The sequence below is a fragment of the Lycorma delicatula genome, chromosome 6 (assembly GCF_047948215.1).
Source record: "Lycorma delicatula isolate Av1 chromosome 6, ASM4794821v1, whole genome shotgun sequence".
Classification (NCBI taxonomy): Eukaryota; Metazoa; Arthropoda; class Insecta; order Hemiptera; family Fulgoridae; genus Lycorma; species Lycorma delicatula.
The window spans coordinates 112122889-112149863 of NC_134460.1; the positions used below are offsets into that span (position 1 = coordinate 112122889).

At 28.6% G+C, this 26975-nt stretch overlaps 1 protein-coding gene across 3 annotated transcripts in view; it reads right to left on the reverse strand.

Moving 5' to 3' along the window:
- Positions 1-275: 275 nt before the first annotated feature.
- The window catches only part of Eip63E (cyclin dependent kinase Eip63E), a 778181-nt gene continuing 751481 nt past the window's right edge, over positions 276-26975 (reverse strand). For 2 of the 3 annotated variants that reach the window (XM_075368329.1, XM_075368330.1), the window contains exons 9-11: positions 24804-24965; positions 16137-16227; positions 8609-12286 (exon numbers count right to left, since the gene is read on the reverse strand). In XM_075368329.1, coding sequence (XP_075224444.1) covers positions 12216-12286; positions 16137-16227; positions 24804-24965 — 324 coding nt within the window. In that variant the 3' untranslated portion in view covers positions 8609-12215. Of the gene's footprint in view, positions 476-8608; positions 12287-16136; positions 16228-24803; positions 24966-26975 lie in introns of those variants that run through there. The other variant, XR_012756703.1, reaches the window with a different exon arrangement.

Below are 26975 nucleotides of genomic sequence, written 5' to 3' on the forward strand. Positions count from 1 at the left end.
ATAATAGTAATTTAAAAATTTATTTTAAAAAAACTGTAATTTTTAAAAAATATAAATATATTACCTCAAATTTCATATTAAATAATATTTTTAAAATTCAAATAAACTCAGCCAGAGGCTGGAAATTAGACTTATGTTATGTTTACTGTTACATAATTTTTCTTAACAAAAGGCAGTCTTAAATCAAATATTATTTCCAGCAATAATGCAATGGGATATGAAAATGGAAATGGTAGTGAGAGGCTAAAAGATAAATTGTATAAATAAAAACACAATTTTATGTTATTTACAATGTCACTGTTTACAAATAAAAATAATTACATTTACATTTTACATTTAACAATATTTAGACGTAGTTTCGATTCTTTTCTACAAAAGGCTGTAATTTATCTAGTATGTAAAGTTTCCAAAAACAAAATAATGAATAAAATACGCATTAATAAAACAGCACAATAATGGACATTAAACAACAAACCTAAAAAAGAAAATAATAAAATAAATTAATAATGAGAGCTTTAGTCCTTAAATTATCATTAATAATTATGTATTTAGTTTACATAAATTAATTTCTTAAATAAAAAATGATATACACATTATTATTCAATTAGTTTTTTGAGATAAGTCATGAATCAAAAGCTCACACAAGGTACCACCTGTGTGGTTGGTCATCTTCCTTTAACTTTCCTAAGCACTCTCATTTTTATCATATGTTTAACTGTATTTACATACAAACAGCGATGTTACTGGACGAAAAATTCTGGGGACGGTGCGTAGTCAAAGCGAGTGTGCGATACAGTCTAATTCACTTTCAACTAATTATTATTATTAATATTTTTAATTATTATACTACACATTGACAAAATTATTAAATGACTTATTGTTTATAAATTAATTTCTGATAATGTTTTCACTAGGTAATTTTAGTAGATTGTCATGTTAAGAAAAAAGAGCAAGTAATTTATAAGTTAATGACAATTAACTTATCACAATTCACACAGCAGACAAGTGTATTTATGATTAAAAAAAACTTCTGTGTAATAAATACATTATTTAAATTTAATTTTTATTTATTTAAATATGTCAGTCTAAGACATAACAGGAAGTACAAGATTAGTCTTTACTTAAATAAAAATGTCATCCTTATTATTATATAAATAGTTTAAAAGAGAAAAAATGTAATAATAAATAAGTTCCATTAGCTGTACAGCTAAAAGTAAGACAGATTTTATAACTAATTTCTACTTTCTTAGAGAAAGATATTAGTTCGTTTTTAATATAACTATACTTCTTAACTGTAGTAAGTGACAATATTATAACGTGGCAGCTACAGAAGCTAAAGAAAGCTTACTGCTGTATATTTCTGCCAAAACATTCATTGGTTTTGTTTATTCAGCAACTTTCAGTAATTTATTCATTACCTCTAATACTGTAGGTAATTGGGCAATCAAATAATGAAATTCACTCGTGAATTATTGCATATAAAGATATCTCTGATATCTATCAATCAATTACTGATTGAAGTGAAAGACTAGGTAATACCACTTTACCAGTGAGAGGCACAGACCATATGAGAAAGTAGATGTTTACAAAGAGGTAGACAGAATTTACACATATGGTACAGTTGGGTTTCATTTGTTCAACGTACTAATAGACGATTCAAGATTTTATTATTATTACTGATCTGTTGCTTGTCATAGATGAAAAAAAAAAAAATCAATAGATTTTTTTAGTTTAAGTTTTAATAAATATTTTAAATAGGTTTTATACAAGTGAACTAAATTATTTTCATTTCTGTATCAAAACAAACAAAACGCTTTTATAAAAATTGAAGATATCATGACCGTTCTTAAGTTTACCAAATAAAAACTATGAGTTAATCAGCAAAACCTACTTCTTTTTTTCAATAAATGTACAATAGCCATCAGCAAAGTGACATAACCTGGCCTACACTAAGGTTTGATCCCAGCAGCATATTATTAGCAATATTTCCACTTACAACATATACAGACAACTTCACACAACTTGAATCAATGCTCGCATTAAAAATAACATCAGAACACTTTATTTACAATAATGTTTTAGTAATTATCGCCAGAACTACAGATCTTTTGTTAGTTATTGTATATATATATAATAATATTACACTAAAAATATTTTTAAATTGCTAAATTATACATTATAATATATGTACTTTATTATTTTTATATGAATAATTGAAATAACCCTTAAATAATTATTTTTACAGAAAAGATTAATTATTTTCAGGGAAATAATTTTATTGGTACCAAACTCAAACAGTACAAATTAAACAATACAAATAATATCTAGCCAAATCCTAAAATAAGCATATAAAACAAGAAAAATATCCAAAAGAAACACATCCAATATCATCCACTACAATCACTGTTGTCGGTTATAACTATTAGACCTGTGTTCTATTTAATATTCAATACCCTTGGCTTAATAATGATAGTTAATAACAGTAAAGGTTTATCTATTTTGTTCCATATATTATTGTGTGAATAATGCATCAATTGTGTATTCATCTGGAGGAAGGAAAGTGTCATCAGTCACTTACCAGTGTATATATCATACAGGTTATTTTTAGGCAAACACATTATAGTTTTCATCTAATAGATATTAACAGCACAAGAGTAATTTTATGAATTCCAAGAAAACAGATTAACAGTATTTGTATATGTTCACATTTAATTAGATATATTACTCACAATGTTGTTAACAAGATGTGTACTGAATAAAAATTAAAAAAAACACTTTGCATAAATGTAACTTTGCAGTAATCCTATTTCATCATAAAAATATATGATATTTACATGATAGATGTTTTCTCTTCATGCAAAACCAATTTGGATTACTGTATATTTTGAATTAATAGAATTCAGATTGCAAGGATTATATATATGCACCCATATATATATATATATATATATATATATATATATATATATATATTTTTTTTTATATATATTTTTATATATATATATATATATATATATGGGTGTGTACAAATATATGTTTTTTGTTGTTTTTATAATCAAAAACCAACTTGAACAACCCAAATTCATAATTACAAAGTAAATCAAATGACACTTACCTTATTCTTTTTTATTTCTTCTTTATTCCAATATCACTTTCGGAGGATCCCGTATCATCAGTTGTATATAAATTATATAAAATTACATATCAAACAACAGCCTTTTTTAAAAATTAAAATTAAATTTGTATATTTTATATACAAAATATGAAGTCAATTAAATAAAATAAGCAAATATGTATAAATATGACTTCAATTAAGAATTAAAAATTGAATTTAAAAATAAAATAATTAGAAAATGTATAACATGTAACCTCAAAATTATATAAATAATTTCAAATCCACTCAGTAATGTAACATTGGCTGGCCAGGTTACATGGTATAAATTTTCTTATTATTTTATTTTTAATTCTTAACTGACGTATTATTTATACATATGTACTTATTTTATTTAATTAACTTTCTCATATTTTGTATGTATGATAGTAATTTTAATCTTTTAATTTTTAGTCTAAAAAAATTTGTTATGTTAGATGTGTATTTTTATATAATTTATATACAACTGATGATGCGGGATCCTGCGAAAATGCTATTGGAATAAAGAAAAGAAAAAAAAAGGTAAGTGTCTGTCATTTCATTTACTTTGTAATTCTGTACTTTGGTTGTTCAGTTGGCTTTTGATTATAAAAATATATATATATATATATATATATATATATATACGCATAAAATGTTCAATGGAATGCAAAAAATACAGCAGGATGATGACAAATGCACATTTATATAGAAAATAAATAAGATTAAGTCATAGTAACAAAAAACTATGTTTTTAATTAAAAATTAAAATAGGATAAAAAATGTTATTTTGAATGATTAAATATGAATCACATTATTATAATAACTATTATTTACAAAACTAAAAACATGCAAAATAAAAGTTACATAACTGTAGTTTATAAAATTGTTTATCGACATATATTTTCCTGATTAGTTTTTACTTCATATTGATATCCTCTGGCAAATCCATTGTATCTAATGCAAATGCATCTTGGCCCTTTATCCGGAGGTCCCAAGTTTGAATCCTGGTCAGCAATGCATTTTTCATACCCTACAAAATTCCATCTCCATATCCTACATGCAAGCTTAAAAAAGCTAATGCCATCCAAAAATCTGATCTTCACAACTAAATTTCCTTGAATGAATGTGAATTTTCTTAGTGTAAGATCATTAACATCATAGCCACAGATTTACTAAAACCATAATCTCTAGGTACATTAATTTCTATTTGTCATCAATAAATTATAAACACAATGCTGAAATAGATTTTTTTTTATTTTTGGATAAAAATGTCTTGCCACAATTCTAAATTTATTTTAGTCTAAATTAATTCTGCATCACAATCATTAGATATTTCTAAGACAGCCATATTAACTCCAAAAACAACATAAACCAGTTCAATAACAATCAGACACAGTTAAAAGTAACTATACCTTTAGTTAGATCCAATAGCAAGGTAGAACAGTTATTACAATTGTTAGACTGCTAATTTTTTACTAATGATCATTTCTTAGTGACAGTTTCACATTTCACAAGGGATAAAATGTTAAATAACTTCAGATGACAAAAATTGATAATTCTCAAAAAGATAATTCTTTTTTATTCTGCACATATTTTCATTTAGTATTAAGGATAAATAGTGCTGGTAGAAAGGCCCAATTTAGTGTCCAATCCATGGATACTACCAACAGTCAACAGTCAAAAACTTTGATGTTACTGGTCATCACAGGTATAAAAGGTTCTTATAATTAAACTTCATTTTAAAAGCTCACTTTCAAATGTAACATATAAGGGATAATGTTATTCTATTTTTACAAGTGAAAATTGCTTCACATTTACATAGATTTTGATTCAAAATTCACAAAGTAGTTTAAATGTTACATTTGACAAAAATAACGTGCAATACATATTTTTAATTACATACTTCAAACACTATTTTCAAAACTGTACTAAACAAAAGTTTGTTTAATTTTCATTTTTAAACTTGTTTAATTCTTACACAAACTATAAAAAAAATTATCAGTTCAAGTATAATGACAGTTCTTGTAGTAGATATATTACCAAAATAAACACTGCACAGTAATACAAATAAATTTCTTCTGAGGATTAAAAATCACACTCATAATTTAAATAGGCAAGTAGCTAGCCAAGGGTTATTATAAAAAACTAAAAAAAAGTTTTAACAAGCTCTATTCACCAGCTAAGTTTCCCTCCAACTCAAAATTGTACCAAATATTCTCTCACATTTAAAATGAACTACAGAAACCTCTTTTGTGTCTCCTGCTGTTTTATTTTTTTGCAAGATTTTGTCATCAATTGTTTCAAATCATTGTTCATTCAAATTCAATTTTTTCTTCAAAAATAGAAAAATGTAATTGGAATCAAAACCAGCAACATCATGTTTGTGCCCAAAAAAAATTCTTCATTAGAATATAATTGATATAAAATGTAATGACATATAAATTCAAATTCTGTCATTTCTTCTTACAACCTTGACATTGTTTGTATTTAATATCTAGGATCCTGTGGTTCTAAAAAATTACACCGTTCTACAGAGTAACAATTTTTTAAAAACTTTTCAAGCATTCATTAGGTTGAAGGATGATTCATATTTTCATACTTTCAATTAATGTACTAACATTGCTTTTTTCTCAATTAAATTCATGTTTCCTGTTCTTTCACATTTACAATTTTCTATGACAAATTTTCAATTTTCAAAAATAGTGAAAAGGTATGAACATGACATAATAACCACATGCATATCACAAACCCACTCATTTGAGTATTATTAATTAGAACAATGACTTATGCAAGCTGCTAACAGAGTACCAATGATTTTAGTGCTGCAATTCAATGGAAACTTTCAGGAACATCTCATACATGTAAATTACCAAACAATATACTTTTAGTAATTAAATTTACAACATAATTTCTGGAACAGATGTGTAGGTAAGAAGTGTTCAAATTATAAAACACATTTATACAATATACATCAGATATATCACACACATTATTTTTAGACATTCACTTCATTATAGTAACTATAAAAAAGAAAAAACTGCTACAACTGAAATGTTGTGGTTTTTGTTTTAAATACTTTACCCCAGCAACTCCTATAATAATCTTGTAGTATTCTATATAATAAAAAAATGTTATGAGTGAACAACTGTATTAGCTTAATGAATTAAAAAATTTATTTGCTGAAACATAAGCAAACAAGCACTACCCCAAATATAAGTTTACAGAGCATATATTTTATTCTCTACTGGAACTAGATTGTTCTTGTGTATTGTAAAATAAATTATTAGTAGTCAGTAAAATTTACCTTAATAGAATTTAGTAGTGTGCCAATTTAACATTAAGCAAGTTATTAATTAAGTGGATTATATTAATGTGAAATAATAGCCAAATTAATTTGTTATTTATTACTTTTTGGAATGTTAAGCTTGTTCAATAGCCAAGACAATGGTTATTAAGATTTTAAGTACACTGAATTGTATCTAAATTACAGATAATAATTTGTATCTCTTTTTTCAGCATTAGAAATATAAATATATATATATATATATATATATATTTATAATTTAAACTAAATTTATAATGGTCAAATATATATATGTGTATGCATGTGTTATAAATTTATTTTAATAATTTCCTATGCAGAAGAAAAAATGAACAGTTACTATATATGAGTAAAAAACTTAATGTTTTAACCAAATAATCATTTTAAATTAATTTAATTTTGTTTAGAAATCAGTAAGGAAATAAGTTACAATTTAGGTATCACACTAACAGGTAACAAGACTGTAAACAACCTTGTACATTATGAAAAGCTTGCTTCGATTACTATTTTCAAGTGAGTTATACAAATGTCATAATTTATAAAAATATGTGAATCATTTTATCAATTATAAGTTACTTATCATTGGACACATAAGCACACAATCATTAGCACACACTCAAAGAGCTATTCACTGAACGTTTTTTTTTTGCTGCCTCAACCTGTAAGTTTTTTGAATCAGAAAATTTCTTATTAATGATTTTACATTGTCTGATGTCATTATTTTTTACTTTAATCTCTTTGAAATTATGAGCATAGTATGTCATGTGCGGCATTCTCCTTGGATTGTATCAAGAGGCTGTTTGTTGAAATTTAGTCTCATTGGATTTAAGAGACCTATTTTGAATATCTTCCTACTTAATTAGTATTAATTTGAAAATTGTAAGTTACAACAATCAATTGATGTTTCTTAGCCTTTAATTTTTATTAAAGTTGAAAATGATTATCTTAATTTGAAACTGCATTAAGTTTAATGCAATTAAAAATCAAGCTCTAGTTAACCAACAGAAGATTTTCTCATCAGTATATATCTCATTCTGTTGGTTAAATGGTGTAAATTTAATTACATAATTATATCAGTTAAGATTTTTTTATTTATTAAATAATCAAAGTCGAAGGATATCTTTATCAAAAACCATAAACCAAGAGATGAAAATAAACATTACACTTAATTATTTTAAATTTTTATTTAAAAAAAGTTAAATTGTAATAATATTGTGGCATATAAAAGCCATTCATATTTAAAAGTTATTTTATCAGAATGGTACTTAACACTCCATTCCAATACTATCAGCAAACTTGAGTTTATTTTTTTCATCAATGTGTGTTTGAATTCATTCATTAGTTTCATGCATCTAAGGTAAAGTACTGTGTAATATATTTTGCATAGGTATTATATTACCAATAAAACTATGAAGATTATTATCATGTAGAAAATTGTAACTAAGCATATACTGAACACCCATAGCCTATGGTCTTTATTTTAAGTTGACTGAAAAGACAAAAATCTTTGTACACAAGCTTCCTGTGATCAAACAAATATCTCAGACTGAGATACTTAATTAATGGAATGTTTACAAAGCTACCAATGATATTTTTGAAATCAATTACATTATTCCATTAAAAGGATTTTTCAATGTGGCTTCATTATATAAAAATCATTTTGATAACTAGCCAACTTTAATGGTAGAAAAGACTGAGGAAATCCAGATCACAACAATGATGCATCACTCTTAAAATAGTATAAGAAATTTCTACTGTAGTAGTATTTTTATTACAGCTACATAAACATATATCAATAATTGTTTAATAAATGGAAAAGCAGTTTAAATTATTTAAATAATTTAACAGTTAAATATATTAAAAATATTATAAATGGTGAGGAAATGCACAAACAGAATTTTAAATTAATTGTAATGCCATTGTTTCTCCTCCCTTTGTGAAGAAGGTAAAGAAATCTTTTTTTAATAATAAGTTCGGTCTGTCTATATTTAAAAAAAGAAAATTCTGGTTCCTTCATAATTTACTTATTAAAAATAAGCATAATAGCTATATACCAAAAAGTAAATTTTATGATTTTTTTTTTTGACAAATTCCTTGCACAGATCTGCTATTAATCAAGAAAAAGATTAAAAGTTAAAAAATTTGCTATAACAGAATATTTAACACTATTATTTATTTTTTTAATTATTTTACAAAATTACAAAAATCACAGAGCTAATTTTTTCTATACTCTCAAATCCATAAAATAATTAATCAGATATATCTATTATATTAATAAATAAATTAAATAGGAATAAATAGCATATAAACAGTAATTAAAAAAAGATTAAATAAATATTTGGCACATGAAGAATGGAAAGACAAAAGCTTATACACAAAGATCAATCTGCAATCAGTACATAAATTGATCAATCAGTTTTTTACTTATTATCAAAAGAAGAAAATGTATTAAACAAACAACAAGCTAATAAAAAACTTACAAAATTTATAAATAACCAAATAATTACAAAACTAAAATAATTCATTTTTCTAAAAAAAAAAGAAATGTACAGTATGCAATAATACAACCAAAATGATAAGAAAAAAATAACAGTATAGTTTAACTCTAGTATTCAAATAAATGTATAAGATATTTATTAGTGTATAGAAAAATTCCACAGTTAATTTGAAAAATAATTTACAGTCTTCCACAACAATATTATAATAAGCCCTCTTAAAGATACCTACCATTTCTACAAAAAAAAAAAAAAAAAAAAAAAAATTTAGTAAAATGAATTTTACTTGATTACAATAACACCAAACATTAACTTTTTTATACAATTATTGAGCACCATGGAAGGAATGATACTGTTTAAATGTGGTAAGATAAAAACCATTCATAATCAGTGTTTTTTTCTGATATATAAAATTATAAATAATGTTTACTCCTGGAATATAACATTCACAGAAAAACTATCTAGCTATTTTTTCCATGTTTATAAAAGTAGAAACATTGATATATATTAAATGTTAAAGATTATAATGCATTCTAACTTAAAAACATCAATAAACATTCTAGCTTAATGCATTTCATCATTAAAAATAAATAACATATACCAACTCACCACAAGCTTATCCAAACTGAATTTAGAACAATCTCATATGAAACCAAAGTAATGATCCCTAACCTTTTACTGAGTAAACTTATTCTTGTTCTACATACTCTTAAATATTTATATTTTGTTGCTACGTATAAGTACTAATAATATTACTTAACCAATAGTCTATATGACAGCTGTTAGTTAATAATTCTTAAACACAATGAATTTTTCTAATAATGGACACAGAGATGGTGATTAATTAAATTTGTCTGCTGAAAGATATTTCTGAATTTGATATAATAGCTTGGTATATATTTTAATCAACCAAACATATTGTTCAAATGACCGTAATTGAAAAATATGTATTTTCATAGTATATTACCTGCAGATGAACCATTTCTTTTCATAAAAATTGAACACGAAGCATTGAAATTTCTTTCTACTAAAAAGTAGTAATTCACCACAGAAAAGTTTAATAACAATATGAAACCGTTATATTACAAACAAAAAACTTACAAAAATATATCTGTAGATCAGAAACTCATAAAATCAAAAATTGAGTGTGCACAAAAAAAATTCCAATCTTCCACAAATATAGACGTTCAGAAAACATTCCAGTTTCAAGAGCCAGAGCTAGAACTTCAAATAAGTAGATGGTTCTTGGACATTTTAATTAATGAGCAAGTATTACAAGATTACGTGATACAACTAACAAATTATTAGAAGCAACTAGCCCTGTGTCTAAAATAAAAAAAAAATTACACATACATACATGTAAAAAGGAGCTCTTTTTTGCTCTTTTATAAATTAAAAACTTCTACGATCAATCCCATAGCCATTAACAAGTGACATGACAAGCTCTCTGAACCATAAAAAAAAATGTTAGGTACACAAAGTAATATCCCCTCTCCCATTCCAGTCACAAATAGTGGAAACATTAGGCTTCTTTTAGAAAACTTAGCCAAACTCAGGAAACCAGGAATAATTGCCTGCTAGTGGCATAATCATTAGTTTCATAGCTTTACTGCAAATGAAGTGGAAATTTAACGAAATATTAACATGTTCCGTGGAAACGGAATGTTTAAACCACAAATTATAGTTTTATAGATTATACTGCAACATAATATACAATTTTATCTCATAATGGAATAAACCTTTTTATAACTTAAAGCTATTTTGTTAAACATATATAACATTTATTGCAATCAATCAGATTTATCTTTATATTCTGCAGTCAAAACTTGTACTGACAGAAAACATCATAATAAATATTCAAAATTTTTAATTGATTTTATGTTACAAATAACACAATTCTTAAATTTTTTTCCGAATAACTTTTAATAATGATTTTTAAATTGGAAAATTGAAAAATAATGGCAAGGATATGAAAGCAAAAACAATCATTCTTCTTAAAATAACAATAACAAAATGTAGACCTGTCAATACATATATATATAAAGGAGAAATTAGTGAAGTTCCATTAGTTCATCCAGAGGATTTCAACTACAGATAGAAGGTTGGAAGTGACAGTTGTCATATACTTAATGTAGCTGCTCACTAAATTGTAAACAATTAAATAGTTAAAACATCTGTTTTAACAATTTTTGTTTTACCTCTTTTATTCTAATCTAAATGTTTTTTATATCAATTTTTATTCTAAATAAAAATAAAATAAGTTTGATTAATATTTTTTTATAGATGAAGCCACTTAAAATTACACTAAATCTGTGATATGCATGCTTTTTTCCTAATATAATTAAGTTACATTAATACCAGTTACTTCTATAACACTATAATGTAAGGTCAAAGACATAGCAAAAAAAAACGTAATTGTGGTGAGTTAGAAAGAATTCTCAGATTATACAAAATCACCTTTTCAAAAAAATTATATATGATAAAATTATTTTATTTTAAACTTTGTTTAATATCAATGGAAAACACTTTTAGTTTAACTGTGAACTCTCTTACAACTGGAAGTTAATAATGAAATATAAATACAATGGAAATTGACCAACTGATACTTCAGGAGCCCATTATCGGAAATATGAAGATAGTTCCGATTCATATGATGATTAGCTTCATATAATATGTGGAATTAAAACCACTGATCATGTATACATTTTTGTATTAGAATGAAGGCCAGTGTAATATTAAACAAGTTTACTTATTTTTAATACCATAAATAAATGGAATTTTATTTTATAATTCCACGTAAAAACAATATTTTAGACACTATTTAAACAACATCTTTAAATTATATTATGACTATATTCAAAATTTGAGCATTTTACAAAAAACTTTCCATAAATAAAAGATAAATTTTCCAAATTACATAGGGCAGATTAAAATAATTTGTCTGCTGTAAATAAAACATTCACGCCTAACATCGATCTAATTAATTTATACACATTATTATTTTTTTGTACTTAGATGATAACAAAATGTCATGCTTTGCCATACCAATATCATCATTACAATTATCATTAATAATAACTGATCCTTCTTAAGCTATAATGAACTAGTTAAATCAATAGTAATAATAGTAACAAAAAATAATAAACAAGAAGAACTCAACAATATAATTATATAATTGTGGTCCGAGCCGTTTGAGCCATTTGCCATTTGATTAGCAATCAAAGAACCTTTGGTAATGACAGCATTTGCTGACGTTCATCTGATCTCAGGTTTTCAGACCTGGAGCTCGACCTTCTGGTAACAAGTATACACCTTCTACACTGAAGATAGACATTTCTGCACAAAGAAACATAAATATAATATCAACATTTTTACTAAAAAGAATCTTTAAAGTTATCATTCATGATATAAAATTTGTTAGGCAAAACTACAGCAACAAAATAACCCAAATTTTAACCCAAAACACCTCTGATGTTCTACAGGTCATGTTGAGTAAGAACCTGCTTCCAGTTTCCATAGACCATTCATTACTATAGACGAAAATAATGAACAAAAACAAAAAAAAAACCAAATAATGAACAAAAGTCATTCTAATAAACAGGTTTGTGTCTGCCATTGTTCTATTAAAATATAGAATTTATTTTTTATAAATTGATAGAAATACCAAATCATATAATGACCATATCATATTACATAAATAATACTGTCATTCTGAATAAATTCTGTGTATATAATTAAACTTTGTCTGTAATTGCTAAGGAATGTTTGATGTTATTTTTGTGTTTCATAAAAAATGAAGCAAAAGGACATTTGCTTTAATGATTTTATTTTAATTTGTGTCCATTACCTCCATTTGTGTCTGTTTTTTTTTTTTTTAACATACAGGAATGTGCATCAATAGCACCTACTTTAATGAAACATGCATAATGAATTATTTTGAGGTAATAACAAATATTTTATTTAAAAAAAGTAAAGAGCATGAGTAATATATAGAAATAATTTTTCTTAATATCAATATTAGTAATACCATTTAAAACTAATAAATGATCTGCCAGTGGTTCTCTAATTCTAGCCATCATAGTTTAACAGAATGTACAGCTTATTTTGAATATCATTTTTCTGTCAATACAAATTAAATTTTTCACCTGCACTATTCTTAAATATTTATTACAGAATTGTTTTGTTTGTTTGCTGCTAACTAAGTAAAGAATTAATTATAGGTATTGAACTATAGTGATTAATTTTGCAAAACTTGATAAAACGAACAGACACAAAACAACAAAAGCAAAATATGTTATCAAACAAATAATTACAATTAAATAAATGAACAAACATGAACAAGAAAGCAATCTTGTAAAAATCCTTATTTGGAACATCTACCAATATGAATACCTGGTTTATTTAAACTCATTAATACTTGTTCATTTAATGCTGACAATCCTTAACAATTATATTCACAGGTACTTTTATAATGTGTTAGTAGTAGTGATCAAGTTCACTGCTTCTTTTATAGTCCTGAAGTTAAGAAAATATTTTATAAATAAAACTAATCACTGAGTAAAAATTTTAATTCAGCTGAATGGTAGCGCTTCAATCCATTAAAACATCTTTTAAAATTAGTTATAAAAATAAAAATCAACCTTCCCAACTTATATTATACCCCTAGTGTTGTTTTCAAACATTCTACCATCCTCAGGAAAAAAACTTTTTTCGGAATTTAAAACATAAATTAAAGATATTATAAAATATTAAAAGCATAACAACTGGTGGTCATTGTACAAAAATAATTACGTCGGTTCAGTAAGAGTGTCTCAGTTGTTATGAAAAATAATAGTGGAAGAGAGATAAACAAGTTAGGCAACTTGTTAAATATTAATTATTTGTTTAAATAGAATATCATCTTCAAATTTCATTTGTTTGTTGATTAATTTATTATTATTATAAATATATTATATATATAAAATTTTCTGAGAATGCTGGTTTTATAGAAATCATTGGAGAAATTTAATATTTTAACAAAGTTATCAGGGTTGTAACTATGTTTATTTTGTAAAATGTGTTAGCATAATTGTATTTACCTAAATTGCCTTTCATTATGCTATTGATATATTCTTTAGTTCTAATAGAAAAAGAGCAGTTGGTTATACCTGTATATTTTAGATGGCAGTCTTTACATTTTACACTACATACTCTTTGTCTATCTATAGTTAGACAAGTTAGGCAATATAAGATATATATTTACAGTTTTATTTTAGTAGGATCGTTATTCTTTATAAAGATTATTTTATTGTTAGTAGAGTATGTCTTTAGGTTATAAAATTTATATATTTTATCAAAGTACTTATAAAATGAATTGAATTCTGTATATTTTATTTTTGATTTTAAAGTATAGTTTATTAATCAGTTTTTCATTATAACCATTTAATATTGCTATGTTCTTTATAATATTTAATTCAAAGTTTAGTTTTCAATTGTTGTTTAAGATATTTAATAGCTGTATAAGTTAAAGAATTAAAAGCTGCAAATTTTTTTATTCCAAGGATGAGGCCGATTAGCATGTATTTAGTGGTATGCTAAGTTGATTTTCTATATATGTTGATTTTTATAGTATTATCATTAAAATTTGTTTTAATGAATTTTTTTAAACGTGATTTTGATTAAAAAAATGATAAACTGCACAGACTGAGTCAAGCGGAATTGAGTGATCTCATTCAAGAGCTTGTCGAAGGAGAAGGCAGAACTTCTAGGGGGTCAAGACTACAGCAATGGAATCTTCTCCATGTCATATCAGGGTCTTACAATACAATTCTCTCAGGAATCTGCTTTTTTTTAGAAGAAAAGCAATCTTGTTGTTTGTTGCGACGTTAATGGCTTTATGAAATGTTTGAATTTGAATCATGATTCAACTGAATGGAGGCTATTCATAGACTCCTCCAAGTTTAGTTTGAAACCTCTATTACTTAAAAACAGCAACAGTCTGTCTTCCTTCTATTCCCGTTGGTCATACACTTCACATGAAGGAGACTTATGCAAACATAGCAACCCTCCTAGACTGACATCAAATATTCTGAACACAAGTGGAAAATCTGTGGCGATCTAAGTCATTGCTGTACTCTTAGGAATGCAACTGGGGTACACTAAAAATACTGCTGCTTTTTATGTATGTGGGACAGTAGGGATAGGAAACCACATTATATTCAAGCAGACTGGCCTGCAGACATCTTAACTGTAGCGAGAAAACTGTTGTTACCAACCCTCTTGTGTACCCAAAAGATGTTCTTCCACCTCTTCATATAGAGCTGGGTTTGATGAAAAATTTTGTCAAAAAGTATTAACTGAAGACAGGCACTGACTTTAAGCACTTAAGGGACAAATTTCCCACATTAAGTGATGCAAAAATTAAGGAAGATATTTTTGTTGGCCACAAATTCAATCACTTGTAAAGGATCCTGCATTTGACTGAATTCTGGACAACAGAGATGAAAACTACAGTCAGTTGGTGACAGAACTTCTGCAAAAATACCATCAATTCAGATGCAGCATGTCCCTTAAAATCCATTTTCTCCACTCACACCTGGACTTTTTCCCTCTTAGTTGTGGAGTTGTTAGTGATGAATACGGAGAAACATTCAGGATATTTCTGTAATGTAATAAAAATATCAGGGCCATTGCAATAAAGCAATGCTTGCGTAGTACTGATGGTCTGTGTGTAAGGCTGCTCCGAAACTCACTTACAAGAGGAAAGCCAAAAGACCACGATCTCAAGAAGCCACCACATGATTCTCTTCAGACCCAACCAACTGCTAGGTATTCTTCCATCAATTAAGAACTCTTAGAATGTAACTGACATTAAAAAAATGTCAAATAGACTTTCTATGTAGTTGGTATATGTAATTCTCTTAATCATTCATATGCATTCTTTTAATCCATTAAAATAAAATACTTCCATCTATTGTATATCACAGAAACTAGAGCTAATAAAAATTTTTCTTTGTCATATTTGTTTTTCTCAACCCAAAATTAATAAGATTTGACTCATGAAGTAAAGGAAACATTAAAAAAAAATTCTTTGTGGGGCAGTGTTATTTTTGACAATCATGAGTTTGACAGAAAGAATGATAAATGGATGACTGATAGTATTTCACATTTGGATATGTAGATTTGTGGTAAAGAAATTAAAACTTACCGTCAGGAAGTTCATAAAGTTTTTTTGGTAAAGAAGCAAAATATGAATGCCTCAGTGCTTCTTCTGCTCCAATCCTCTTACATGGATCCAGCTGAACAAGTAAAAAATTACAATTACAATCATTCACATGGTTCTTAATCATATCACAATATTTATTTGTTTATCTAATACTGATAAGCACAACTGATTTAAAACCATCACAATCATTGGCACAATTAGGCAAAAGATTCTTTTTTTACCTAGGTGCAAAACAAACTGTCGTTATTAGCGCCCGAACTTGATATAAAAAATTAAATGTAAAATTATTAACCTAAAAATTATAAAAAACAGAAACGCAGAATAGATGGAAAATTCCAATGTCATATGCTAAAAGCAAATTAAAATCACAGTGAATAAAACATTAATAAAGTAACTTAAAGGAACTAAATTAACATCTGGCATACACCAAATGGTATAGACTGTCTGAATAATCAAATTTTTGAATCAAGTAAACGGACTTTACAAATCACAAGATCTTCAATAACATCACTGCATTGTTCCTCAACATACTTCACATGTCACTAGTTTAAACTTTAGGCACAAACTTGTGACACAATGCTGCATAACAGATGTAATCCACAAGGATGTGGTGCACAGTTAGTTAGCAGTTGCAGTGAGCACAAATGAGTGCATTTTTGTGTCATCAGACATCTATGAGTGAGTCTAGTGTACCCTATTCACAAACGGCAAATAATAACTTCCTCTCAATGGTTATTCCTGCATGAGGAGCTCCATGGTGACACAGTGTTCTTAATTGGATGAAGTTTATTGTTGATGGCAGCATTCCACTCACTTTGCCACTCATCATGAACCAACCTCTTCAGAAAACAGACAAAATTGTTTGAAACAATGCAATTTGTGAAAGAAGGCTGGAGACTAACCTCTTTTGCTGCATTATCAGCACATTCATTGCCTTAAATTCCAATATGGCTGGGATTCAGCAGAAGTTCACACTTTTATTATGTTAAGCCATTTGAGAAATATCACACTGAATCTCACAGACAATAGGGTGTCTGGAGAACATATCACCACTCGCCTGTAAGGCACTCATGGAATCTGAGCAGAATCATAGGAAAAGTATGTGTCAGAATGCTGGGCTAAGTATATTCAAGGCTTGTTAATTGCATACAGCTCCACAATGAAAACACTGGGAATGTTGGGAAGGCCAAACATGTATGTTCTATTGGCAACCACAAAAGCACAACCATCAGAATTATTGTGTCTACAGCTGTCATATAAACTATAGCATCTGGATTCACATTACTTACAATATTAAAAAACTTTTTTCATAAGGTAACTGGATTTGTGTCCTTTTTTGATATTGACCAAGAATAAGACAATAATTCACATGGGAAGGCCGCCAAGGGGGTAATAACGTTGAGTAACAGAAATTAACTGTATATTTGGAGATAAGAAAAGCTGACGAGCACCAATGGCTAGAGGAGCAGTAGATCTTGGCTGTTCCTAAAATCAATTACATGCTGGTTAGAGAATACCACATCAAAGGGAGGATGATTATGTTGCACTTTAATGTGATTAAAATTGGACCATATCATTTGGTTTCATCTACTCCAAAGAGATGGCTCAACACTGTCTAGTAATAGACTTACCACAGGGCTTGAGTAAAACACACCTATAGCAAAACAGATAGTGAATGATAGACTGCATAGAGCATTTTTAGAGTGATAGCTGATGGGATGAATAAGTCACGCATCCATAGTCTAAGCAGAAACAGATCAGAGCGCGACAGAAGTGCAACATGCATACTCGATCAGCAGCCCAACTAGTATTGGACAGAACTCTCAGCATGTCTAGCATTTAAACATTTTACATTCAGCTCCTTTAAATGTGTTGTTATCCATGTTAGTCATTGGTCAAACCATATTCCTTAAACTAACCCGCATACAAGCTTTAACTGGTTCACCATGAAGAAATAGTTCAGGGTCAACATGTTCCCTAAAACTTGAAAAGCAAATGCATTTTGTTTTCTCTGGAAAAAACTTGAATCTAGTCATTTTACGCCAGGATTCTAAATGTGTTATTGCATTTTGGAGCAATCTTTCACCAGTAGCTAAATTTCTACATGCTATGTAGATTGATAAATCATCAACAAATAAAAAACAAATAATGGGTTTTCGCAAGTAGTTTGTTACTGTATTTAGGTATTTAGTGCTATGGCAAACAAGGTAATGCTCAGGACACTTCCCTGTGGTATGCAGTTTTCTAGTGTAAAATTTTCAGATAACATAGTTCCAACTCGAAAGGACCAACTACTGAGGAAACCTCTGATAAATGCAAAGAGATTTCCTTGTTTATCACCATTCATGCAGTTTATTTAGGATTCCTCTTCTCCAAGTTGTATCATATCCCTTTTGCAGATCAAAAAATACTGCAATGAGGCGTTGTGTGAACTAGGAAGGTGTTTTGGATGACAGACTTCAAAGCAATTACATTATCGATAGATGATCTACTTGACAAAAACCACATTGTTCAGGGGCAATTTGGGAATTTTTCTCAATGAACCACACTAGACAATGGTTTACTATTCGTTCCAACAATTTATACAAAGTACTGGTCAAAGAGATAGGACATAACTTAAGAGGCATGACTTATCTTTATCTGGTTTCAGCACTGGAATTACCAATGCTTCTGACGAAGAATTAGAAAAAACCTGGTCAGAGAATATTCTAATATACATACACAAAAGAAGTCATAATGCAATATCCAGGAGGTGTAATAAAATACTGAACCTGATATCATTTCTGAGGGTAGTGTTATAGGAAATTATTCAAGGCATACCATAGATCAGGGCTTCTTAAACTTTTTTATATAGCGACCCCCTTCAAGCTTACGAAATTTTAAACGACCCCCTCCTCCATATAATGAAATATATATTAACCGTAGATGTAGATGTAATATCGCACTATTTTACAATGTAAATAAAATAAGGATTAAAGAATACGTACCCATTCATTTCACATATATATAATTGGAAACGTTGACGGGATATCGGTCGTAATAAAACACAATAAATAGAATGACATAAAACTATATATATATTTATTCAATAGAAAAAATAAACTTTTGTAACAATTTTTTTATAAGAAAACATAAAACTATATCTATATATTCAATAGAAAAAATAAACTTTTGTAACAATTTTTTTAATAAAAACATATTATTAACATCAAACAATATTAATGTGACGGATGTGATTGTTTATTTTTACACAAATAATTAAATCTAGGCTCAATTTGAGTTAGTGCAGATCGTAATAAATTTTCAACGTTTATTAAAGTTGAACGGTATTTTGATTTTATGTAAGTTAATGTGGAAAAGGCTGATTCACATAAATATGTTGTACAAAATGGCAGTAATTTGTTCATTGCCATTTCCGATAGTAGGGGATATTCTGATTTGATTTCTATCCAAAATTCATGCACAGGCACTTGAGAAAATCTAAGTCGCAAGGTAGTATCACTTGTTAATTCGGCAAATTCTTCTTGTGCTTTTAAGTTTAAAAAATTAATTTCTTCCATTTCAATTGAAAATGGATTGCAAATCCATTGTTGTGTATCGATATCATTGGGAAAATACCTATGCATGTAAACTTCCATATCCTTCAAATGATTAACTATAATTTTTGTTATAGGAGTATCTTTTTTTGAAATATTGTTACTAATTATATACTCGTCAGTAAATGGAAACATTTCGAGCGATCCACTTTCCACTCTGTTCTTCCATATAAGAATTTTTTTAACAAAGGCCTCAAGTTTATTTTTTAACATAAACATATTAACGCAGACTCCCTGCATTGATAAATTCATATCATTGATTTTATCAAAAATATCTGCCAAATAGCATAGCTTGAGAAGCCATAAATTATCTTGAAAATAATCGGCCAAATTCGAATTTTGCTCTGTTAGAAATATAAGAACTTCATCTTTTAAAGTTAATAATCGTTTCAAACTTCGACCTTTTGATAGCCACCTAACTTCAGCATGTAACAATAAACTTGTATAATCCGAATCCATATCAATGCACAAATTTTTAAACAATCGACTATTAAGTGCTCGACTTTTAATAAAGTTAATGATTTTGACTGCATCAAAAAACACAGTGTTTAATTCTGGTGCAATTTTTTTAACAACAAGTGCCTCTCGGTGAATCATACAATGTGTAAATGTAATATGATCATTTCCAGCTTTAACAAATGCTGTAAAACCAAGATCTTGTCCGGTCATTGCTGCAGCACCGTCCGTGCACACACCAACACAATTTTTCCAATTTAATCCTTCTTTTTCAAAAAACTCATTTACTTTTTTATATATATCTTTTCCACGAGTATGACCTTCCAGAGGACGACAAAACAGTATATCTTCATGAATGCTTCCCTCATAAATATATCTTACAAAAAGTAACAACTGTGCCATTTTTGAAATGTCTGTCGACTCGTCCAGTTGTATTGCAAACTTTGAGCTGTCTTTAAGCCTCATAAGAAGCTGTTGAAATTGATCATTGCTAATGTCTGAAATTCTTTTGGACACAGTGTCATTTGATAATGGAATTTTACTAATTTCAGCAGCATACTGTTTTCCATGAACAATTTCAGACATTCTTATAGCTGCAGGTAGTAAAAGTTGCTCTCCAATAGTAAAAGGCTTTTTCGTTTTTGCTATCAAATACGAAACTTCATACGATGCCAATAGATATTTATCATTCAAAGTAACATACTTCTCCAAAGTGTTCTTTTCTTTATTTGATGTTTGCAAAAGACGCTCAAAATATTCTACTGGCTTTTTTGATAACGTTGCATGTTTAGTATTCAAATGTCGTTGCAGTTTTGACGGTTTCATGCTTTCTGCAGCCAAAACTTCTTTGCAAATTAAGCACACTGGTTGTTCTTCATTGTTGTGAGAAGAGCATGTGAAGCCATACTGCAAATATGATTCGTCATATTTTCTTTTTTTTGTTTTGCTAGAAGTCGGATTTGAAGCACTGCAACTTGGTTGTGACGGCGTGGCAGACTTATTAGTTGGAATTTTAATTAGCCATTTATCCATGATGGTTAAATAATAATAAATAATTAAACAAAATGTAGTTGAACTTTAACTAAATAATTAAAAACACCAACTGAAAATTACACAGTAAATACACACATGTCACTACGAAGACAAAGCTGAGTCCAAACTGAAGTACAAACAGAAAAATAACTACACTCGAATCTTTACCAGTGCAATGACAACAAATTACGATCAGATCAACCCCGACGCATGGCGTGTTCAAAGTGTGCAGCGCACAAAGGCACCGTATCACAAAGACGCCGAAAAAGAAGCTTTCATTTAATTTTTTTTATTATTCTTTTATAAAAATAATATGCCGATTCGCCTAGCCTAGCTTGATTATGCTTCCGTATTGTATGTGTAAGCTGTAAGGCGACACGGCGTCTGGGTACTTATAATCACCAAGTTATCTTGCAAACACTGACGCCGGCGGCCAGACATCAATGTCGAACGTTCAGTTGAAAATCGAGGAGCGCGTTGTATTTATTATTTTAAATGCTACTTCCATATTTTCATTTATAGGCCCTACATAACAGTTTTGCATTGCCACTTTTTTCAAAAAATAGTTATAATAAAACTACAATAGTATTTTGTATGATTTTTATTTGTATTTATATTTGTACGTAGTGTGTATACTAATTTTAAAATTTTATTTATAATGATTGAAAAGTATCAGATCTTTGCGACCCCCCTTTCAGTAGTCTCGCGACCCCCCTGGGGGTCGCGACCCACAGTTTAAGAAGCCCTGCCATAGATCATCAAATGTAAATGGAATGTTTAATCCATTTCACAAGCCTCCAATAAGAAATGAGACACTTTCTACCTCAACTACAACCAACTTATACCTCATAAACTCAGGACAGTAGGATAATGTAAGGGAGACTGACCTAAAAGACTTTCCATCACATCAATTGGCACAGTGACAAGGATGCAGTTGCTTTCAAGTCCAATCGACAGTGGTGATTGCCCTTATCTACACAAGGCCCGTACTTTTCTCCAAACAACTAATGATGGAGTTATACGAGAAATGGTATCGACATAATTCAGCAATGATTTCCGCTTAGTACACTGAAACACTCGATGGCATACAGCCCTCACATCGCTGAAGAGTTGAGCATTTCTGTCACAGGCCTATGATTGAAATTACGGTAAGCCCTGCCTGCAACAATCCTGTAATGCACTACTGCATTCTTCGTTCCACCAAGCAACAGCAGGCCACCTTGGTTTTCCAGATGTTAGAGGGATGTATTTACTTGCGCTATCGAGTATCAGGTGTGTAAAGTTGGAAAGTTAGTGGATCTTCCTACCACTCTCATCATATTGGCTAAATGAATCTTTGTACCCAATCCAGTCTGCTTCCCCAATCGCCCATCTGTGTAGCTGACTCTGAGGCAGATCACTATTACTGACCAAGATAACCAGTCTGTAATCGCTTCCAAAAAAGGTTTTGGAAACATGCTAGGGAAGACATGGAATTTAGGGATGGTGAACAAAACAAGAGATTGATGCAGAAAAATGTACTTGAAGAAAATTACATAAAAAAAAAAAATATGAACCATCTCAATAAGCAAGATCTAAGGTCTACCTCAGTCGATCCACTACAGTTCCTCAAAAAGAACATGATGATGAGCACCATGAATAGTGATAGGTGTTGAAATCACTGACTTTTAAGCAGAGCAAAGGAATCTGTGAAAACAGATTTGTCAGATCATCTTCACTGGCATCGGAATTTGAGGACCACTGAAAAATTATTTGGAACTGCCATATGGTTCCTACGAGTACCAGCAATTTAACAAACCACTCAGCAGAGTGTGTACATAATGGAACTAGGGTTGTGTGCAACTGGATTCACCCTGGTGCTCAGAGGACATTGTTTAAGATTCACTAAATAGTGCCATCCATCCACTTGCACAATAGTATCTACCTTGGGTTATGATTGCATTTCATAAGGTGTCACAACACCAATGAATATAAATGTAAGAAGAAATAGTTTTCTTCTTTTGTGAAAGTTTATTTCATTATTGTAGAATCATATTTTCATACCTTCTGTTCTGTCTTGAATATATAAAAATGGACATAACTCCAAGAAAGGGTTAGAAAATTTTTTTTTTCTTTCTGTACATAACAGTTTGACACAATGATTAATAGCTTCTGAGTGCTGTATTTTGGACTAGTTACAGAAAATGCTATTTTAAAATAATTTAAAAAACTGGTTCTTTTTCACCTCAAACAAAAGGCAAATTTGGTCGTAAAAGAAACACTACTCCAACACAGGATCAGATATTAGTGAGAAAAGGAAACTTGAACCTAAATTATCTGCTGTGGACTTAAATTGAGAATTAGAAACCAGTGGAACAGATTTACAAGTGACAACTGTTAGACATCAACTTCTCGCAGCTGTATGGAAGCTTATTAGCCAACTAAAAGGCAGCTTTTAACACAGCAAATGCAAAAAAGGGCTTTTTGGGCCAAAGCTAACTGGGCCATAGAAGACTGGAAAAATGTTATATTTTGGACAAGTCACATTTTCAAATTCAGGTGCAAAGGGTTCTATAAGTTAGAAAGCATCAAGTGAAAATACATTACCGGCTCATGTCCAAGAATCAGTTAAATTCTCCAGTAAAAATGTTTTGGGGTTGTTTCACATTTGAAGGCCTTTATTCATTACTTTCAGTAGACGGTGGGTTGAAAAGTGATGGATATATCAAGATTCTGAAGGAAAGGGTTGTGACAACTTCAAAACAAATTTCTACAAGGCAACAGCTTTCCAACAAGATTTTGATATCATGCCATACTGCCAAAAAAGTATTTGGAAAATATTTCAAAGAACAAAACATTAAGTGCTCCCATGTCCAGAAAATCCCCAGACTTAGCCCAATTGAAAACCTTTGGGTAATAGTTAAAAAACAACTTAAGAATGAAATGTACCACAAAAATTTACCTCATTAAAGCAATTATATAAATATAATAAGCAGTAATATAATTATAATGATAAAAGTATTATCGGTGTGGTTTTATGATAAGAAATTTAAAAAAAATGTATAGTACACTTGTTGAATCTATGCCAAAATATGAACGCAAAGTGAATAAGATTAAAAGACATATTAATTACTAGACATTCATAAATTACACACGTATGTTTTCCCTATATAAAGCTACTTTTTATTAAATAAAATCTATGCTCAGATTAATTTGTATGTTACTCTAAGTACCACCTATTTTTTGAAACAGACCAAGAGTGTTAATTGATAAATTTATATATAACTGATAGAAATGTACAGTTCAAACTGTTGCACTTTATGTCTCTACTGATATAATGCATTAACCTTGTTCTTTGTTTCTAACTTTTAAATTTTAGTATTCTGTACTTAACATCTGAAAAAAGATCTGTTTGATGTGCATTGAACAGTTGTCATATTTAAATAAAACTTGTGAAAATAAAAAACATATATTTATAATTTCCAATTTTTTTTTAAATTTCTTTTTCTTTAAAATTCAATAAGGCTTATCTTGAACTCTATTTATATCAACAAATATTGACCAGACATAAGAAATACTAGCTTACCTGTAACAATGCAGTAGCCATGCTCTCGCCCTCTGCAATGTCATAAAGACGAGGAAATGAAAGACCCAATTTCTGTCCTCGATAGAAACCTAACTTATGAGGTTTATAACCAGGTAAATGTGTTACACCTTCCCAGTCTTCTTCTAATGGTGTTCCCAGAATCTGGTGATAAAAATTAATTAATAACAACTGAAAAAGACAGTTTTAAAAAGTTTTTAAAATAGATTTTACAGTTTACAATTGTTTATTACTTTACATCAAATTTTATGTACAACTTATTATTGAAGTTATGCAGTTAAATAAAGGTAGTAATAAATATAGTAGAAATAAATATATTTTATAGTAATAAATCTATCAGTAGTTTTATGTAAATATTAATGAAAAAATAATTTTTAACTGATTAAAAGCATTTCTCTACTCATTGTAATCACACAATGTCATGTCAGTAGAGTATAAAGTTTTCAGTTTACAATTTCAAACAAAATAAGGTATGGTACTTTTTTTTTACTTGATAATTTAATTTACCACAGAAGCTTTGAAGCTTGTAAGTGGGAATATGGAAATGGAATATTTTTGCATATGAAAATGATGCCAATCACGATTTGAACCTAGGATTCCCGGATGAAAGTCTGAGATGCTACCATTCCATCACTGAGATCACCGAATTAATTGGAAAAATGGAAATACACATGTGAAAGTAACTTAACTGTTACACCTATTACATTCTTTCACATTTAAGTATATAGGTGCTACATTTTGTACATAGCATTTATTACACTTACTAGCTTCAAATTTACTTTAATTAATTAAAATGTTCATCATTAATAGTTATATACTTCTTTTTTGTTTGTTTTTGGCTTGCTTAACACACTATACCATAAAATCCTCTACTTTATTCATTCAATACTATAATAATTCTTATCTGATGCAAGTCAAATTTTTATCAGTTATTTTAAATGTCTAAATGTATGGTTGAATTAATCTGGGAACACCTACATAAAATTTAGAAATCAAGAAAAAATGGGAAATTTTTTATTAAAAGTAATTATATGAAATTTACAACATATGTATGCTGTCATACTAGACAACAGGGAGACCTGGACTACTTTTTAGATCTCTTTTAATACATCTGTTACTCTATGACTATGGTTATAAGTTTAAACAATTTTCAATTTTTGTACTTTGAAAATTCACATAGATAGGCAAGAGATGATTCATCTAATCCCCTCAATTTCTCAATCAATCACCAAAAGGGATAAATTCACAGTCATACTTGACATATTTTAGTCTGGCTTGGAAATAATTTTAGATAAATAATCATTTTAATAAATGCAATTATCTTTCATTTCAACAGATATTCTCGTTTAGGAATGAGTGAAAGATGTCTGTATACATAATAATACTGGTTAACCATAAACAGAAACAAATATTTATTGTCAACTGATTTAATCTGGCAACATCTGATTTTCTAACAGTGAAAAATTTTCAGATGGAATATAGGTAATGTAATAGAAAATCTGTAGATAAAAGATCCTCTCTGCTTTTATTTTCTACTGTTTTTTAACAGATATTTGGTTTTGTAAATGCCACATTTAATAGTTTTCATATGCACTAGTCCCAACTTCGCCAACAGAACTCCAATACACCAAATGTTCATCAATCTCATTTTCAAATTTATATATAGCTGGATTGTGAAATTTGGTGCAAAAGAAAACAATTCTCACTATGCCCTGGCACTCATATTATCCACAGTGGCACTGAAATTTAAGAAAAGGCAATAGTGAAAGGCCTTAACTACAATGTGCCCAATGGAACTCAGAGACTGTTAAATTTCATCAAAAAGAAAATTGATAGTGAACAAAACATTTGAAAAATACATATTATTCAATACTGTTCATAATTGAAGTTTTCCAAAATATGAAAGTAAAATTCATTTTGCTACTCCTCTGAAAATTCAAAAACCCAGAAAACAAACAATAAAAAACAAAACCATAAAAAATATAAAATTTAAAAAACCTAAGATTACGAACAGTTTAGGTACACCAAAGCCTTCAATGAGGTCAGAATTGTTTTATTTTAAATGAACATTTTTCCAAACCTTTTCTTCATAAAAAAAATTACCAACTTTCCTTTTGTTTATACAACATAGGTGTGGTATCTGGTAACTACTTT